The sequence below is a fragment of the Colossoma macropomum genome, unplaced genomic scaffold (assembly GCF_904425465.1).
Source record: "Colossoma macropomum unplaced genomic scaffold, Colossoma_macropomum, whole genome shotgun sequence".
Classification (NCBI taxonomy): domain Eukaryota; kingdom Metazoa; phylum Chordata; class Actinopteri; order Characiformes; family Serrasalmidae; genus Colossoma; species Colossoma macropomum.
Window position 1 is genome coordinate 13481893 of NW_023494795.1, and position 20910 is coordinate 13502802.

The 20910-nt window shown below is 38.9% G+C and overlaps 1 protein-coding gene across 2 annotated transcripts in view; it reads left to right on the forward strand.

Moving 5' to 3' along the window:
* The window catches only part of ralgps2 (Ral GEF with PH domain and SH3 binding motif 2), a 158439-nt gene that overhangs the window by 55034 nt on the left and 82495 nt on the right, over window positions 1-20910 (forward strand). For both annotated transcript variants that reach the window (XM_036581540.1, XM_036581541.1), the window contains exon 6: window positions 17399-17482. In XM_036581540.1, coding sequence (XP_036437433.1) covers window positions 17399-17482 — 84 coding nt within the window. The remainder of the gene's footprint in view (window positions 1-17398; window positions 17483-20910) is intronic.

Here is a 20910-nt window from a genome sequence, read left to right on the forward strand (position 1 = left end):
GAGCACCGCTAGTAGCCTGATAATGAAGTAATGTTCTTTTTATTTGAAGGTCCCATTTCGTGGGAAGATTTCTACCCCTTGTAACTCAGTTCTAAGGGGCAAGGTGACACTCAAAAACAAGGGGTAGGGGTAGAAGTAAGAAATGGGATTGGGCCTAGAAGTCCATTTACCCATTCAGCTAGAAACTCTACTGCTATACCAATAAGAGTCCCTGGACTAAATTCCTAATGTTGCATTTGTCTAAACTATAGGTTTGTATTCACCAGTGCATGCAACATTTCTCCTGAAATCTCTATAAAAGTATTAACTCTGTATCTCCCAGTGAATGTAATGATAGGGTGTTCTGCCCCTATGCTGCAGTAATAGCCTTTACTTTTCTTGGCAGGCTTTATTTTAGATTTTAGAACATTGCTGTGAGGATTTGATTGCATTCGACTACAAGAGCATTTGTGCGGTCACATACTGGTGTTGGATGATTAGTTCTGGATCACAAAGGCCACTCCAACTTCTCCTAAAGGTACTGGATGGTGTTTCATCACTCCAGAGAACGCAGTTAAACCCCTTAATTTGACGTTTGGCGTTGGGCCTGGTCATCTTAGGCTCCAGAGTGTTCTAATCTATTGAAAATACTTTTCTATGACGATATGAAGCTGTGTGTTATACAGTGTTTATTTTAGCTGCCTCACGGCTGGGTAAAATTAATCAGTGATCCAGGTTATGCTTGTCGCACTTTATTTATGGGTTACAGTTTGATAAATTACTGATTAATAAGTATTGGCAACAACAAGGTGTAAGCAATTGTCCACTATCATATTGGCCGAAAAAAAATCCTTTTTTGGCTCACTGGTCCTTTGCTGTGGAGGAACAGTGACCTTTCTATCTTTGAAAGGTCAGCTGGCTGCTTGATCCGTTATGCGAGGAATGGAAAACCTGTAAAAAGAGAATGAGAGAGAGAACGAGAAGAGAGAGATTTGTTGGATGTGAAGAGATTGGATTTATTGAAGTGGATCTGGTTTTGGTTATACTCTGTTAATGTGTGGCCTGTGTGTTCAGCAGGGCTCCTGGTGCTGCTTTGATGGGACAGCAAGGAGAGCCTGGTGGAACCCCAGGCCAGGGGGAGATGGTGGAGATAATGTAATTCACTGGATTGCATTTAAACCACTAATTATACGCACATGCATGTGCACTCACACTTGCGTGCACACACACACACACACACACACACACACACACAGACAACAGCAGAATGGCTGACGCTACAGGACTTGACTTGGTGACGAGTGTTGGAGCAAATTTATTATTATTATTTTTTTAAATTTGTGGATCCAAACTGTGACCAATCATTAAGTCCACTTCAATTTTGGCTAACAGTTGATGGAACAGTTTGGCAAATAATCCTGTCTGATAAATGTAAATGAGCTGTGTTCTGATTGGCTGTACTGTTTTGTGTCCTATTCAAAAAGCGGTTCAGCATGAAAGACTCTTCAAAATAACTTCAGCGTGAATGAGTGAGGCTGAACTGCTGGATAGATAGACATTTGTAAATGTATTGGGTTTTATGGTGAAACAAAAGCAAAGAATTCAAAATGGTCTGTTTTTGCAACCCTGTATGGTTTGTCTGGAAATGTTGGAAGTGTTCTGTAATCACTCCGCTCCAGGTTTTCTTTTTCCTGCTTCTTGCTCACATATCAGAGAAAACCCACTCTGTATGATTTATTCTTTATAAATTTTTTTGTCTCTTGAATGTATGAACAAGGTGTTATGCACTTCATTTCAGGAATTACAAAATGTCTGTTATTAAACCAAAATCTAATTCTGTGCTACACAGGCTTTTTTCGGTAGGTATAGGCTTGAAATTACCTGATCAAAAGCCAGAAATCTGCCGAGTATAAACAAATACATGTGTTTTTAACTTTTTATTCGTACGGCAAAATGGACGATGTGAGACTATTTGTGTATAATATCTGCAGAACTTGGAATCTGTGAGATTTCCAGTATGTAGGTCTGCTGAACTGTTCTGCAGCGCATACACTGTGTATGAATGGACATTGTGTGCGAGCTGTTTCTGTCACACTGCTGCGTCACTCATGTCACGCAGAGGCTGTCAGTGTGGAAAAAAAACAGACTCACTCGAGGGATGGAGGAGTGTTAGGGTGATTTTGGAATGAGAAATAGCACTGACTTTCTGACTTTCTAGAAAGCCAGGCCGCTATGCTGTGTGTACAGGGGAGTGAACGGCACGCTTTGGAACTTGAAGAGTATTTACATACTACATCAAATTCTTATTTCAAACAAGGGAGGACTTGTTTATGTAGTTTCTGACAGTGGATAACATACTGTTCCTTATTAAAAAAAGGGAAAAAATGAACAAAAATGCATGAAATTGTAGCTTTAAGATGGTGGCTAGTACTGTTGCAACATGTTTTATAGTCATACTTTATTTTCAGAATCCCGTTCAGATTTTATACAGATGCTTTAATTGTTAAAATCTCTGGTGAAACAGCTCACTGTCAACAATGTGTTAGGGATGTAAACCCTATAGTTATGATGCAAAGCTCAGAAGGATGTATCTAGAAGAGGCGCACAGTCTTTGTCTACCACAGTCCTGAAATCTCTGTGACTTATCTGAACTAGCCACTGTTTTATATGAGCGAAAGTAATCTACCTGTTATTCCCCATTCCCATGTACTGCTGTTGCCACAAGTATCTTCACATTTTTGTTGGAATTCTTAGGCTACCGAATGAAAGCATGTATTTATAGTGTAAAATTTTATTAAAAACAAAGGTTATTCATTCTTTAGTAGAGAATTTTAATTTCGTTATTTGCTGCAGGCATTGCACTATGCAAAGTAAACTGCCACTAAAAACCTGTCAGGCTGACTTAAACAAGCCTTACGTAATAGAAACACCTTCAGTCTGTAGGGCAGAACTGAGACACAACAGAGAGCAAATACAGTGTTTTAAAGAAAAGAGGCAAAACAATTTGAAATCTGTAGTTTGCATAGCATGTATGCTAGCTAGCATAAAAGCTAATTTAGCTGACGGCTTCAGCTATTGCTAGCATACCTGATGCCCCTGAACCTGCAGGAACAGCATTGCAATAATGATTGCGCATGACCTAACAGAATTGGCACACAAAGTCACACGTAGGTTGGGAACTAAAGGTTTGTTTCATTACCAGATTGCTAGTTCTAATTTAATTAGGTTTGTTTGTGTTGTTTTCTCATGCTGACATTTCACATTGTAAGTCTAGAGTCTGAGTCGAGTCACAAGGCTGACTGACTGGTGGCTCAACTTGGACTCAAGACTTGCAACATGCCTCTCAAGTGTGACTCCCCATCTCTGCGTACGACTAAAAGTTCTGTTACAATTAATATATATCTACAAAGCATCTACCAGAGATGATACCCATACCTTTGTTCGCTAAGTTTACACCAAGTTATCGATAAACAGTCAGCCTGCCTCTGGATTTGCCTCATCCTATATGGTTCTCGCACACACACTGTAATGCCAAGCAGCTGCAGCTCCGTGTTGTCGTAACTGGGAATTGATGGGAGCCATTGTTTTCTCTGCATGGTTACGATACACAGTCAGAAGCGCATTAGATCCTGGCTCAGCTGTGCTGCTCTGGCTCACAGGGAGCAGCGTTTCATGGTTATAAGAGACACGTAATGTAGTGAAGAATGCAGCGGGGGCTCACTAAAGCCCGATACACACACACACACACGCGCGCACACACACACACACACGCACACGAGAGATCGTCCAAGCCAACAGCAGCGGGAACATGGCACTGTATCCTTGGGCCCGTACAACACATAACAGGCTTCCGCTCTGTGCCATGTCTCCAGTGCTTAATCGAACTACCATCACATCATGATGATACTGCAGTAAAACCTGAACGACACAGTTTCAGGCATGATTGCCCACTCGATAAATGCAGTATAAAGTTACGGTCAGAAAACGGTACTGGGAAATGAAGAGGGATACAGGAACTTGGCATGGTTTTGGAGCTTTTGTGTGTTGCACTTTCTTTTATGGAGAACATGACCATTTTGGCTCTATTTGTCTAGCCTGTGCATTAAATACAGTGATTTGTATCATATGAGAATTCATTTTAACTGGCTATATAGTGAGCCTATAACAGATGGGATGTTCTGTACATATCTGTTATTTCTCTTCTAGTTGCCTTGTAAACTCATAGAGAAAAAAACAGGGTTGGAACATGAATTCACTGTACATCGCTTCTGGGAAAAACATTCTGTACAGCTTTATTAGCCTTAGGTCATTTTTAGGCATAGGAATAGATAAAGACGTAGTGTAGCAGCACTAGTTGAGCGATGTATCGTCTACGCTGGTATATCAGTGTTGATGTCAATGGTGATACTGCTTTTTAGTTTTAGCAGTACCAATAAAACTTAAGTGCTGTGTGCAGTGCTGTGCAAAAGTCTGAGATCAATCAACACAGCAATTAAGTACAAGTTTATTCACTTTTCTGTATCAGGAAGAAAAAAACAAGAAAAATTACATTTAACAGAAATTTGCACAGAAGTCTCCAAAGCCAAATGTAATTTAATATCTATCAGTATTTAATTTGTCCACTGCAATCTGTGCAGATTAGTCCAAGTTTAAGATCTTTGGAGGTAACAGAAGGTATTGTGTGTGCTGCCAAAACACAGTCCCCATTTACACCTGGTCACTTCATGTGACTATTATCTGGATTGTATCCAGGTAAGATTTTAGCCCCATGCATTTGCACTTTGAAGTCAAATACATCTCCGGTTTGTCAAACTGAAATCCATTGCTGTGTGGGACGGAATATGCAAATTACGCGGCAACCAGTTATCAGTTGTTTATCTGGTCAGCTTATTCTGCAGTTTGTCTGACACAGTAGTGTCTGTTCATATTGCTTTTAGCATTTCGTTTCATCTGGTCATCAACATGTTCTAATCTTCCTCACAGGGAGGAGTTTTGATTGTATTGGGGGGGGGGTGTCTTGGAGAGATGGATGTGTTTGCACTGCTATAACATCCGGCTAAATATGTCTCACAACCACCTCTTAAAGTGGTTTGATTGATCGGATTTGTATCTGTTTCAAATGCGTCTTGGATGTGTTTACATTTGGCCTTATCCAGATATAATCCTGATACTCAAGACGCATGAAGTGACCAGGTGTAAACGGGATCACAGGCTATTCGAACCATGTCTGCAATCACCAGTCAAGCATAGTGAAGGAGTGCAAGTTTTGGGATGTATATCATCTGTAGTCATTGTTTTTTTGTTTTTTTATTTTGTTAAAAAATGAATGCTGATTAGTACAAAATCATTTTAATACATCATGCAATATCCTATAGAAAACGTGATTGGGAAGAAATGAATTCTACAATAAGATAATGATGACATGACTTAAATAAATAATGTGATACTGTGCTATATCTGTAAAATGCAGTGATATTGAGTTTCATCACTGTTGCCTCAGCACGGACCTCATGTTCTTGTTTAGCCTGAGGTTGTGTTTTTGTGTTTATTGGTGGTTATGAGTTTATGGAACAGGTGGACTCAGGGTAATGAGGACTAATCATAGCTGTTATGGAACAACGAAAAATAAGAATTTTGCTGCCTGAAGCCAGCACACTTTCCATTCTCATGCCTTCAGAAATCCTCCGTTGCCCTCTCCTGTTTTTTTCAGGCACATAAAACACTTTGAACATGATTTTTCCTACTTAACCTATCTCTGTTCTCCTCTTGCTAATGCATCCGCTGAGCTTTTTCCTGCCTGTCTTCTCCATGATGGGTTGCATTGTGTGGATTGGTGGTTGCTCTCCAGTTTTCCAGAGCCAGTGTCTGACTCCATTTTTAAATAATCATCTCTTCTACCTCAAGCCAGCTACAGCATGCCTTCCAGTAGGCTGTACTGTACATGTATCCCCCTCCCTGCACTGTTTTACCCATGGGCCTTGTCCCAGTTTGGCCCGCTCACATCTCTTTTGTCTCAGTCTGGAAAAGTGATATCCAGCGTTCTGAGATAGGTGGGAATACACTGTATGTGGATCAGTTTCTGTGCATCTGTGTTACTTATGTTTTGCAAATCAGCAAGTGAAAGAAAAGATAAGAACAGAGGGCTCTGCTAGGGATGCTCTGATATGCAGTTTTTGATCTGATAACCTATAAAACTTGAAATAGGTGGAACGTCTGTGTTTTTTCTCGCTCCAGCATTGCTCCGATACTGCTCCATTCTGTCTGTGTAAGCCCTTTTTCACATATGCTACCTCAGCGCGTCATGAGAGATCATGCTTTTTGCTTGTGGTATGCATTTATACATATAGTATAATTTGAGAAAGTTGTAGAAAAAAAAGAAAATGCCCACAAGACATGTCAGCGTTTGTGGGAGCACAAGTGAGGCATAAAGTTAAGTGTGTAATGATACACTTGGCCCATGATTAGATTCTCAGAGTTCACAATTTGATATTCTTGTGATATTTTAATGAAAAATTCCAGTGGAAAAATAAAGAACTGTATCTATTTTGTCTACTAATGAACATGTTGGTTTGGCTTGTTGGTTGGTGCTTGTTGTTCGAAAACTTTGGTATTTAAATAATCTGTTTTCCTTAGTTGGCAGAATTAGTGTGTTCATTAGGTTGCTCATTCTCCACAGTACATTGTGATTTAGATTGCGCTTAGTAACTCAAGTACTGTAACTGCTCGAGGTGCCAGTTTTCGAACACTGAAAACACTATTCAGGTATTCTTAATGCTTCATCAGATATGTTCTGTTCTGTTTACTTTGCTGTTCTAAAACATCAGTGCCTGAATGTGAGCTTTGTCAGAATGTACATCACTAATTGGTATTTTCATGATGCACATTGTCACGGTATGGATTGTTATCTCTAGTGATTATTGACTCCAATATCAGGTAGTTAACAATAAGCTCTTGCAAAAAAAAAAACAGTGTATATGACATTTTTATAAAAAATCATACAAGCATGGTATATTGTTTGATACCTTTAATTAAATGAAAGAGGTCACTAAAATGTAAAAAAAAATATATATATTTTGGCTTTTTAATGTCAAAGGTTGTACAAAATAAAATAGAAATAACCAGTAATCCAGTGGGTAATATATGTTTTTTTTTGTTAGAGGGTCTGAACAGTAAGTTCCTGTTTATTGGAAAACGCACCACAGTTACATTGTGTACTTCTGCAAAAACTACTCAGAGGTGCTGCAGTGATTTTAGATGGTTTTATTTGGAGATGCACATGAGAGTTGAACCATCTTGTTTGCGCCCACTCTCCCTCCCTAACTCTATCTCAAACATCCAAGTAACTAGTTCAGAAGAGTGTGTTCTGTTGGAGAGATTGTGAGGGTGGGCACTGGACAGCCCTTAAAGGTTCAGTGGGAATAAAGTAGGAATAAAAGAGTGAAGTGTGTGTGTGTGTGTGTGTGTGTGGGGAGAGCTGCTTTTGGTTTCTGTCTCTCTGTGGATTCCCTGCTGGTATTATGTGTTTTAGATGAGACTAAATATCCCTGTGAATAGAACCACAGGCATTTCTGCTCTTTCCCTTCTTACAGTATTTGACTTTTGGCTATGCATGTTTGGTATGTTGTTATTATTTGATGACAGCATTGTTGTTTAATGATATTCTGGGAGTTCTTTTGCAATGTTTGTGGCAAAGTTGCTCTGACTGGAGCTGAGGGGTCAGCATGTTGGGCTCAACAGCAGTTTTTGTGGGCCTTCTTGTAAATAGTAGTAATAGTAATTTTCACTTATACATACGTACAGTACTGTGCAAAAGTCAGAAACCACCCATTGTGGTTATTCATTTTCCAGTCAGAATGCTCATTAACTTTTACTTATCAGAAAAAATCAGGAAACATAAATTTAACCGGAAATTATCTAAGTATAGTTTAACTCTTCCATCCCTACATTCTTAAGTCCAACCAGTTACAGCTGTGTCCTCCCAACAAAAGCTGTTCCCAAAGCTCTCACTGACATTATGACCCATTCAGAGACCCTAATATTCACACAATCAACTACACAGACTCAGCTCAGCTGCCTTGCAAATTTCATTCTCATGCGCATCTAAAATGGCTAAAGGAGATTTACACTTGAAGGAGGAAGGGGAAAGTCAAAAACAGGAGTTTTCAAAACTCAAAAAACTATTAAAAGAAAATTGGGCCAAAACTGCCACAATCAGATAAACAGCACTTAAAGCTTTCATCTATGAGAGAGAGGAGAAAATCAAGCTGCTTCTGATCTAGAAAAATCCACAGGTGTTTGTCCATCCTTCCGCTGTGAGAAGACAACTCCACGCTATGGGTCTGAAAGGAGGTGTAGCTGATGAGATGCCGTAAATGGCAATAGGAACAGAAATAGACAAAAAGAAGAAACTTGCACCAGTACGGTGAAAACTGGATATTTGATGTGAAGAGTAAAGTTTATGGACTGATAAGTCTAAATTTATAATTGACATTAGTTGGTTTGTGCTACAGCTGCATCTTCTAAGACTGAACTTTGGAGTTGTGGAAAATTCTCCCTGCAGATTTCTATGAAAAACGGCAAGCAAGCCTCTTACAAACAATAAAAGCTTGAATAAAGACAAAACGTGCACACATCGAATGCTGAATACTTTGATAATATATTTAGTTATTTTGGTGTAATTTTCTGTTAAATATTTTTAATTTTTCCTAATTCTGAAAAATGAACGTACTTAATGAGCATTTTGACTGGACATTATGGAAATGAATTTGCACAGTACTGTACATCAGCAGAGTTGAACATTCTCCCTCCGAATGGGTTTTTTTGTACTTTAGATGTTTTTAATGAAACTTTCATGAAAATTCACATTCATTCCTTCAGATTCTCAGATAATGAAAGCAACACAAGGAGATGTAGAAATGAGTTTTCTTTTTTAGAATTAAGCTGTTTGATAATGCTCTGTGTGTGTCTGTGCGCTTGTCATGCTGTGTATTGTGGTATTAATGTTGACTGCTTCTCTATGGGTGTGGAGTCTTGTCCTTGCTTCAGTGATGGAGCACGCTGTGTCCCACGCTGTCCTGCTGGCTATATGATTACTAGATTGACAACTTATAATTAGCTCTAGCTGACTAGCCCCCTGCAGTTCTCTCTCTGTGTCTCTCTCTCTCTCTCTCTTTCTGCGTGTGTGTAAGAGAGAGAGATTTCTGGAAGTGTCATTAGTTAAGGCTCATCTGTTAGGAAAAACTTAGCTCTTTGTCAAGAATGATTTCTTTGGCCTGGTGAAAGGCGCAGGGGAACACACGGCAACCCACACACTCAATCAGAGGTGCGCGGGTGGGTGTGTGTGGGTCTCATTCACATCTGTATTTGTGTGTGTGTTGCTATGCTGCAGTCTCCATTGGCAAGTTGCTGACTCATTATTATGTCTCTGAGTGTGTGTTTGGCTTTGTCTTGGTGAGTAGGTAGTCTATAGTCTTAAGACTGTGTGTGTGTGTGTGTGTGTGTGTGTGTGTGTGTGTGTGTGTGTGTGTGTGTGTGTGTGTGGTGCTATGACTACCCGGTGGTCTCTGTTGTTACCAGTTACAGCTGTGTGTGTGGTTAATCTCTTCAGGGGAATATCTTTGTCTGCCTCTCATTATCCGATGGCTACAGGACGTTTGTATGTGAATATGCATACATACTATAACTACGCTGACCACTAACATCTTAAACATATGCTCATTTGGAAAAGAGGACTGTACTTATTCTTGCACTATTTAATGTTCACAATGTATTTGCCATATATTTTCCTCGCCGTTTCAAAGGTGCACTTTGTAAGTTTGGCAAGTTTGGTGAATTGGCGACCTCTCTGGTGGAAAATGTAACTGCACAAAATGTGCAGAAGAACGTTTTTTTGGTGTGAGTGGTGCTGCGGTCTGCTTCTCAGAATGGATTAGTTTGAGCTGCTCTTTTTCATAACTGAGGAAAAAAATGTTACCTGCTTCACCGCAGATAACTGATAGCTAACTAACATTACTATTCATACCACAGGTATGCAAAGTAATTGGCTAATATTGGTGAATTAGCCAGCTAACGTTAGCTACACAGCTAAAACAATTTCACAATTACAAGTTTTCCAAACACAGAATGAACTCTGAAGCACAAAAGGCACGGTCAGCTAAGTAATCATTAGTGGTGAATTAGCCACTAATGTTAGCTGTATAGCTAAAACAGCTTCAAAATCTCAATGGTAGCAAACAACTAACATAACTTACCTGTCCAGCAGTAAAAAAAGCCAATTCAGCATCACTCCTGAGTCGCCACCTCTGAAAAGCCAAGCTAGTGTTGACTCTTACTTTGAGCTCTGACGCTCTATGTTTTAGCTTGGAGATGTTCTGACAAATTATGATACCTTGTCAAAATGGCCTACCGTAGCACATATTTATAGATAGCTCCCTACATTAAACTTTAGGTGGGATATTTTGATGGCCTGTTCCACCTTAAATAATGCAGCAGTTAAAATGCCTCAGATGCCAGAGAGTAACTGCTGCCCTGTTTAAAGTGGAATGGTAAAATTAAAAATGTTATAAGCATTGAAAGTATAATTGGGATATTTTGATAGCCTAAGTAGTAATGTTAAGCTGAGGGAGTAAGTAGAGTATGTAGCAATGTTAAGCTGAGGGAGTAAGTGCAGTATGTAGTAATGTTAAACTGAGGGAGTAAGTGCAGTATGTAGTAATGTTAAACTGAGGGAGTAAGTGCAGTATGTAGCAATGTTAAACTGAGGGAGTAAGTAGAGTATGTAGTAATGTTAAGCTGAAGGTAAGTGCAGTATGTAGTAATGTTAAGCTGAGGGAGTAAGTAGAGTATGTAGCAATGTTAAGATGAGGGAGTAAGTAGAGTATGTAGTAATGTTAAGCTGAGGGAGTAAGTAGAGTATGTAGTAATGTTAAGCTGAGGGAGTAAGTAGAGTATGTAGTAATGTTAAGCTGAGGGAGTAAGTAGAGTATGTAGTAATGTTAAGCTGAGGGTAAGTGCAGTATGTAGTAATGTTAAGCTGAGGGAGTAAGTAGAGTATGTAGTAATGTTAAGCTGAGGGTAAGTGCAGTATGTAGTAATATTAAACTGAGGGAGTAAGTAGAGTATGTAGTAATGTTAAGCTGAGGGAGTAAGTGCAGTATGTAGTAATGTTAAGCTGAGGGTAAGTGCAGTATGTAGTAATGTTAAGCTGAGGGAGTAAGTGCAGTATGTAGTAATGTTAAACTGAGGGAGTAAGTGCAGTATGTAGTAATGTTAAACTGAGGGAGTAAGTGCAGTATGTAGTAATGTTAAACTGAGGGAGTAAGTGCAGTATGTAGTAATGTTAAGCTGAGGGAGTAAGTAGAGTATGTAGTAATGTTAAGCTGAGGGAGTAAGTGCAGTATGTAGTAATGTTAAACTGAGGGAGTAAGTGCAGTATGTAGTAATGTTAAGCTGAGGGAGTAAGTAGAGTATGTAGTAATGTTAAGCTGAGGGAGTAAGTGCAGTATGTAGTAATGTTAAGCTGAGGGAGTAAGTAGAGTATGTAGTAATGTTAAGCTGAGGGTAAGTGCAGTATGTAGTAATGTTAAGCTGAGGGTAAGTGCAGTATGTAGTAATGTTAAGCTGAGGGAGCAAGTAGAGTATGTAGTAATGTTAAGCTGAGGGAGTAAGTGCAGTATGTAGTAATGTTAAGCTGAGGGAGTAAGTAGAGTATGTAGTAATGTTAAGATGAGGGAGTAAGTGCAGTATGTAGTAATGTTAAACTGAGGGAGTAAGTGCAGTATGTAGTAATGTTAAGCTGAGGGAGTAAGTGCAGTATGTAGTAATGTTAAGCTGAGGGAGTAAGTAGAGTATGTAGTAATGTTAAGCTGAGGGAGTAAGTAGAGTATGTAGTAAGTAAGCTGGGGTAAGGCAGTGTAGTAATGTAAGCTGAGGGAGTAAGTAGAGTATGTAGTAATGTTAAGCTGAGGGTAAGTGCAGTATGTAGTAATGTTAAGCTGAGGGTAAGTGCAGTATGTAGTAATGTTAAGCTGAGGGAGTAAGTGCAGTATGTAGTAATGTTAAGCTGAGGGAGTAAGTAGAGTATGTAGTAATGTTAAGCTGAGGGTAAGTGCAGTATGTAGTAATGTTAAGCTGAGGGAGTAAGTGCAGTATGTAGTAATGTTAAGCTGAGGGAGTAAGTGCAGTATGTAGTAATGTTAAGCTGAGGGAGTAAGTGCAGTATGTAGTAATGTTAAGCTGAGGGAGTAAGTGCAGTATGTAGTAATGTTAAGCTGAGGGAGTAAGTAGAGTATGTAGTAATGTTAAGCTGAGGGAGTAAGTGCAGTATGTAGTAATGTTAAACTGAGGGAGTAAGTGCAGTATGTAGTAATGTTAAGCTGAGGGAGTAAGTGCAGTATGTAGTAATGTTAAGCTGAGGGAGTAAGTGCAGTATGTAGTAATGTTAAGCTGAGGGAGTAAGTGCAGTATGTAGCAATGTTAAGCTGAGGGAGTAAGTGCAGTATGTAGTAATGTTAAACTGAGGGAGTAAGTAGAGTATGTAGTAATGTTAAGCTGAAGGTAAGTGCAGTATGTAGTAATGTTAAACTGAGGGAGTAAGTAGAGTATGTAGCAATGTTAAGATGAGGGAGTAAGTAGAGTATGTAGTAATGTTAAACTGAGGGAGTAAGTAGAGTATGTAGTAATGTTAAGCTGAGGGAGTAAGTAGAGTATGTAGTAATGTTAAGCTGAGGGAGTAAGTAGAGTATGTAGTAATGTTAAGCTGAGGGAGTAAGTGCAGTATGTAGTAATGTTAAACTGAGGGAGTAAGTAGAGTATGTAGTAATGTTAAGCTGAGGGTAAGTGCAGTATGTAGTAATGTTAAACTGAGGGAGTAAGTGCAGTATGTAGTAATGTTAAGCTGAGGGAGTAAGTGCAGTATGTAGTAATGTTAAGCTGAGGGTAAGTGCAGTATGTAGTAATGTTAAGCTGAGGGAGTAAGTGCAGTATGTAGTAATGTTAAGCTGAGGGAGTAAGTGCAGTATGTAGTAATGTTAAACTGAGGGAGTAAGTGCAGTATGTAGTAATGTTAAGATGAGGGAGTAAGTGCAGTATGTAGTAATGTTAAACTGAGGGAGTAAGTAGAGTATGTAGTAATGTTAAGCTGAGGGTAAGTGCAGTATGTAGTAATGTTAAGCTGAGGGAGCAAGTAGAGTATGTAGTAATGTTAAGCTGAGGGAGTAAGTGCAGTATGTAGTAATGTTAAACTGAGGGAGTAAGTAGAGTATGTAGTAATGTTAAGCTGAGGGAGTAAGTGCAGTATGTAGTAATGTTAAACTGAGGGAGTAAGTAGAGTATGTAGTAATGTTAAGCTGAGGGAGTAAGTAGAGTATGTAGTAATGTTAAGCTGAGGGAGTAAGTAGAGTATGTAGTAATGTTAAGCTGAGGGTAAGTGCAGTATGTAGTAATGTTAAGCTGAGGGTAAGTGCAGTATGTAGTAATGTTAAGCTGAGGGAGTAAGTAGAGTATGTAGTAATGTTAAGCTGAGGGAGTAAGTAGAGTATGTAGTAATGTTAAGCTGAGGGTAAGTGCAGTATGTAGTAATGTTAAGCTGAGGGTAAGTGCAGTATGTAGTAATGTTAAGCTGAGGGAGTAAGTGCAGTATGTAGTAATGTTAAGCTGAGGGAGTAAGTAGAGTATGTAGTAATGTTAAGCTGAGGGAGTAAGTGCAGTATGTAGTAATGTTAAGCTGAGGGAGTAAGTAGAGTATGTAGTAATGTTAAGCTGAGGGTAAGTGCAGTATGTAGTAATGTTAAGCTGAGGGTAAGTGCAGTATGTAGTAATGTTAAGCTGAGGGTAAGTGCAGTATGTAGTAATGTTAAGCTGAGGGTAAGTTAAGCTGAGGGTAAGTGCAGTATGTAGTAATGTTAAGCTGAGGGTAAGTGCAGTATGTAGTAATGTTAAACTGAGGGAGTAAGTAGAGTATGTAGTAATGTTAAGCTGAGGGTAAGTGCAGTATGTAGTAATGTTAAGCTGAGGGAGTAAGTAGAGTATGTAGTAATGTTAAGCTGAGGGAGTAAGTAGAGTATGTAGTAATGTTAAGCTGAGGGTAAGTGCAGTATGTAGTAATGTTAAGCTGAGGGTAAGTGCAGTATGTAGTAATGTTAAGCTGAGGGTAAGTGCAGTATGTAGTAATGTTAAGCTGAAGGTAAGTGCAGTATGTAGTAATGTTAAACTGAGGGAGTAAGTAGAGTATGTAGTAATGTTAAGCTGAGGGAGTAAGTGCAGTATGTAGTAATGTTAAGCTGAGGGAGTAAGTGCAGTATGTAGTAATGTTAAGCTGAGGGAGTAAGTGCAGTATGTAGTAATGTTAAACTGAGGGAGTAAGTAGAGTATGTAGTAATGTTAAGCTGAGGGAGTAAGTAGAGTATATAGTAATATTAAGTTGTGTCTGTACTAAATGACTGTCAAAAACACAAAAAAATGTTTGAAACACTGAGTTACTATGCTGTGCGAATGATATGTGCATGCTTGTTAGGACCGCTTGGTGGGTAGGATAAATGATTAGAGCGCTGACTCTCTTCAGTTCTATGCTTTTTGCTTTGCCTGCAGGTGACACAGCAGAGCACGGCTGGGTTTGCTGTTCTGATGTCTCTGTATTGATATCTCACTCCTTCCTTTCACTAACTTTCAGCACTGTGCAGATCAGCACTGTGAGCTACGCCCTCATCAACATTGCTCAGTAAAACGAGCCCATATCGAGCCAAACATTTGTCGCAGTTCGTCGATAAAGAGCTTATATTACAATCAAAAATAAAAATTTCAAGCAAGCTTGAAAGGATGGCAGAAAATTTCAAATTTTCAAATTCAGTTTTTCACCTTTGTATAATTTGGGACCCATTGATTATCTAAAATTGCTAGTATTTGCTACAAATAGGTCATGATTTGCATGTAAATTTTTTGACCATGTCCAGCTTTGTCTGAAAAAAAACCCTGCATCTTGTTTTGGTTTTTTTCCAGGATTTTAGCTCAAAAAAGTCCCCCTTATTTCCCATTGAAGGATGGGCTCATAAAAACTGTTTATTTACTGGCTGAGATTATAAAGGGCCACTGTTCTCACAATCTCTCGCTAGAACAGAGCTACATTATACTATTTTATAACGGCTTGCTGAGGATAGTTATTTCCTTCAGTTGTCCACCACTTATATTACATGAGGTATAAAAGTTCACAAAGAGTTCATCACCCTACCCTGCAGAGCAGCATAGAAAGTTCATCATGCTGTTTCATACGGTTGCAATAGATTTTCTTTCTAAAAGATAGAAAAATTAAGTAATCTACAAAAACATCAGTACGTAAAAACACCCGACGTGGTTTGAAAAACTCCTGCCAAATCCGACCCAACGCCTCTGAATTTTCAATGAATATTTCATTCTTTACAGGCAGCACAAGAACACCTTATTTTAGCAGAACTTTTCCCTCTTGACTCAGTGTTGCGAATTCTTTGTTTTAACAAACAAATCTTACACATTGCAGCTTTAATTGTATCTTATGTAACATTCAGAAATGAGACAGGCCTGTTGCATTACCTCCTTTTCACAGAAGCTGGCCTATTTTCAGGGTCACTCATTTTTCATGCTTTCTTTTCGTTAGCAAATGTGGGTGACTTACCAAACTGAAAGTGAATTGGATTTACTTCTTTAGCAGTGAACAAACAAGGCAAACTTTGTACATGTTTTTTTTATTGTGGTATAATAAGCTGCAGTTGTGCTGTTCATTTGATCATTTTATCTTTGCATGGCTGTCTTTGTGAAGAGTTGTGAATTTTTACAGCAGAGGATTCTCACCACTCCCCTTTCACCTTTCGTTGCTCACTAGCAGCTCTACATCTCACACAGAGAGCCAGCAGTGTTTTAGTTAATCTGAAAGATGTATGGGGGGAAGAAACATCGTCATTATCCATTGCGCCGATGGAATGGCCACTAGAAGGCCTGCAGAACCTTTCATTAATGCAGTCTTGTGGAAGCCTGGGAGAGGTTATTTTTGTGCCTTATCTTACTACACGACCACTCATCTCTCAAAGAATAAACCTTGTAAATTTGTTTTAGAACTTCTGAAAATAGATTTTTTTTTTATCAGTTTTCTCTGCAGTGTAGTCATAACCAGTTCCACTCACTAGCTGTGTCTCCTTCTGTCACACAATGTTGTGAAACTGGGAGGATGAAGTCATGTGAAGCCACATCTCCACATCTTTACAAACCAAGCAGCATCACTGGACAGCTCAGTGCACTTGGAGGAGAACACTAACTGCCAGTTGTGCCATCAGCTAACAGACTCCTGTGTTGGCTAGCACTGTGCTGAGTGATGAGGAGAGAGGGAGGATCGTATTCATTGGACATTGCCCAGTTTGGTCAGGGCACCTCAAGTTCAGTTATGAGCTTGAGGGCTTTTAGTTTCTTTGAGTGTGCTTGAATTTAAACAGTTTATTAGAGATTGTGCCTCTGCCTGTGTGATTGGCAGCCGGTGATCTTTGAGGATCCCAGTATGTGAGTGTTGGTTAATTAAATGAGAGCAGAGAATGGAAGTGATGGACAGATTTTTAGACAAGAGACGGTGGGCTCTGTCGGTTGCCGTGGTGCTTTTTCATTTTCAGAGATGCCTCTGTGCGGTCATAGGGCCTCACTTATTAAAGACTTGAGCTTGCGTCTCCAACTGTTCAGTTTAAATCCTTTAGGAATTGATTCAGTGCAATAATTACGTCTTGCGTTTCACTATGATTTGAGTCAGTTCAATTATCTCTGAATACAAAATGTGACAGGAGGGACTGCTTACACAGTAATGATATATAGACAATAAAAATATTACACCAATTTTACCATTTTAGCATTTTTAATATAACTTCATTTAATATGATTTGATAAAATATTATTTATTTAATAGTATATATTAATATTAATTAGAGCTGTCAAACAATCGAAATAACAAATTGTGATTAATTACATTCATTTTGCTCTCATTTGGCCCTAAAAAATGTTTTGTTTTTTGTTTTCCATTTAAATTCAGCACATTGTTACAGCTGTATGATCGGACAAACTGAGCTTCATTAGAATGTCTTAATTACCTTCAATAATTCAACACACTCTCTCTCATTGTGTTAATACCCTTCCTGCAGGAAGCGTCTTGGTGCCTGTGGCTGAGCTTACATCCTGTTCTTTACACACTTCTCATTTGTTTGTTTACATGATTGGGTAATTGTCTCATTGTTTTGTGTGTTAAAAGAATACAGCTTGTTTTTAAGATGAAAGTCAGTGGAGTGCTTTCTTCAGTCTTTTGGCACTCTGTCATTTCCTAACAAATCTTTTTTTTCTTCTCTTTTCTAAAAGAGCCTCTTAATTTGGGTTCCTTTGAAGTGAAATGTTGTTCAGTTGATGTTCTTCTGTTTTTCAGGAACTCTCAAGTTGTGGCTGGAACAAGAAGGAGAAGCACAGTTCAGCTCCTAATGTTGTGGCCTTCACACGCAGATTCAACCAGGTAACAAACGCGCACACATCCACAGTCTTTCTGCGACTTTTCCCTTGCGTAACTCGAAGCCAGACAGACCAGAGTTGGGGGGCTTCTTTGATTTATCTTCTTGGCTGAGGCCCGACTGGAAAATTATGAAATTGCCAGTTTTTTGTGTTCTGTGAACCTGGTCTTTTTCTCCATGCTAACACATGGCGACTGGTGTATGAACGTGTTAATATGTCATAGTCGCTGAGGGTGAAGGGGTGGAACAGGGTAGACCAGGGCCAGCGAGCAAACTGCACTCCAGCTGCAGCTTTGAGGGACATCTTGGCTCTTCTTTAGGCAGGTAATGAGAACCATTTTTTACAGGTCATCGCAGAGTTCGTCCCACCCCATCTCAGCAGGACCTATGGGCTTATAAGCTGAAGCCTTTGTCCTCAAATGTCTGTGTGTGTGTGTGTGTGCGTGTGTGTAAATATATATATATATATATATATATATGTATATATGTGTATATATATATATATATATATATATATATATATATATATATATATATATATATATATATATATGTGTGATATATATATATATATGTATATATGTATGTGTGTGTGTGTATGTATATATATATATATGTGTGTGTGTGTGTGTGTGTGTGTGTGTGTGTGTGTGTGTGTGTGTGTGTGTGTATATATATATATATATATATATATATATATATATATATATATATATATACACACACACACACACACACACAGATACAGACAAACACAGATACAGACAAACACAAAACAGCTATTAAACAGCTTTAATATATGTTCGGTATATTTTACCAATCAGTCAGCTTCATGTTAGGAAGAGCAGGCTTTGCCTTAATGTTGATTTGACAGTTTTCTTTCAAACTGTTGTTAAAAGCACATGTTGAACATCTTTCGGCCAAAGGTAGTTTGAACAGCTGAAAGGTTTGCGTGTTGATTCACATTACTACAAGGTAATAAAATGTATGAGTTTTGGCATTATTCCTACAGCAACACTTTAGTCAGTTTTTCCCTTCAGTTAACAGTTTTTTTGCAAATTGTGAGATCTATACATTCCGTTACTGCAAAACGATGAAGAGAACAAGCTTGTTTATTAAAAACAATTTGAATCATTCTGGAATTAAAAATTAGGGCTATCCTAATTCAGCGCTTTGCTTCTTGATCTGATCTAAGTACTTTGATGTTGAGTATCCACCGATTCTGATTTTTATGTTTTCATAGATAGAAGAGCTACATCATTTCAGTAAGGCTGTGTTCACCAGGCTGAAGTGGCACAAAGCCGATTTTTTTGCCTTGGCACAGATCTGTTATTTTCAGAGCTGTGTGGACAAACAAATCTGACCTTTTTAAATCCGATCTAAGCCACTTCCATATGTGGCCCTGAATTGGATACATATGCCATTTGTGGTCATGCAACCTTAATGAGAGCATTCAAATTGGAATCCCTGTGTTTTTTTTCCTCTGCACATGCATCATCATTTAGCGTTAGCGTGGCAGCAGCGCTGAACCTGGAGTTAGTGCCAGTAAATGGTGCAAAAGCAACACATCTGGCCTGTTTTTGCTTTTGTCTTGCTCTAATAATGAACAGTTGAGAGCTGTTCGAGACTAATTATGTTTTTCTTGTTCTGCTGGTTATTTTTTTTGCTGTGTTTCATTATTGTGATGTTATTGATTAGGATGTGCGCAGGCAGATCGTTTCAGGACACAAGTTCGTTCACACTGTTGACAGATCTGAGTCGCATACCTAGATGAATGTGAACCATCACGTTAGAAAGTTCATATCTAAGCAAAAAATTGCAATTGAGCAATGAGGCTTGTAATGTAAACCCAGCCTAAGATAGTCCACTAATTTGTACTACATTAAAATCAATTTATTTTAATGCGTACAAAATGTGACATTGTGGACTTTTTACATTTTTGTTTTTTTGTTGACATGCAGTTTTTTAAGTGTGTTTAATATTGGTTTAAGATTAAATGTGATTGACCTGCCTGATTATTTTATTTATTTATTTTTTTACCATGTACTTAAATATTTTGCCATGTAATTTGCTTTTGAAGACATGCCTCTCGCTGTAAATGGCAGAAACAAAACTAGATTTGCCGCTGGCTCACATTTTACGTGGCCATGGTTAGATAAACAGTCAAATCACTTGCACTTCAGGTTACAAGTTTCCAAGTTTTCACATTCCACTGTAAAATAGTCCCACACTGCAGACATTCAGACGTAAGACTTGTCTCACTGCCTCACTGCTGCAGGTTATGGGCAGTGCCTGTTTACATTTCCTGTACGATACTGGCTTAAGTAGAATGCGGAAAACAGGAAACAAAGGATTGGAACTGGATCAGGCTTAACATAACCAATACCCATTTAATTACAAAATGCCAGAATCGGCTCTGATCGTAATCCAGTCCAACCCAAAAGCCAGATACCAAAATGACATGATTTTACTCTAGCATTGATTAGCGAATTAGCATATCTTACCAAAATGGTCACAATCCTACTAAGAAGTAGTACGTAGTGAGAAGACAGTGGTTGTGGAATGCTCCATTGCAAAAATACACACATCCAAGGTCATACATTTCTTCCCAGCGGCAGCCATGGTCCTCTGTAATGAGCATGAGAATGATTGACTGTGGAATTTTTGTTCAACGTCTTGTGGAAAGATTCTCTCATGGACAGCTACATCTCTGCCCAAATGGTCATTCAAGATGTTTTTCTCTCCATCGTTTCTCTCTCTGTCTCTCTCTCTCACTCTCACACACAGGATTTGCATGCCAATATAAATGTGCTGTAATGGTGGTGCTTAGAGAATTGAGAACAGAAAGTCCTGAACAGCAACTGGAGCTGATTCTTGTAGAGCGGTCTTGAAATGACCCAGCCAGAGGGAGCCGAACTGTCCGACGCCACCCGTGTGTGATGGTGCATGTGTGTCGGACTGTAGCCTGTGTTTCCAGGCTGGTGCTGAACTGAATGTTCTGCAGAACAGTATTAGAGTCCGTTATGTAATACGATATGTACAGTAGAGACTTCACTCCAACTTCCTGCTCTCTAGCTTTATGAGACAGAACCTGCTCAGTAAAGCAGTTTTCAACATCACTTAGTTTAGCACTCGCTGAAGAAGGGAAGTGAGGATGTGTTGAGTGTTTAGTATGAAATCATCGCTGACCTTTCAGTTCGGTCAGGAGCAGAAAGCAGGTCAGCAAGTTTATGGTCTAAGTTCAGGACTGTTAACCCTTAGAAGTCAGTTGTCTCTTGGACAAAAGCATGATGTAATTTGGTATTATTTCTAGTGTAGAAATTCTGTTGAATTCTGTGCAAATTCTATTGTGATTTGAATTTGTTGAAAGCTTATTACAGTACACAGTCTTGTTTTGCAGAAAGAAAAACATCCTCTGCATTTCTGCAATGTT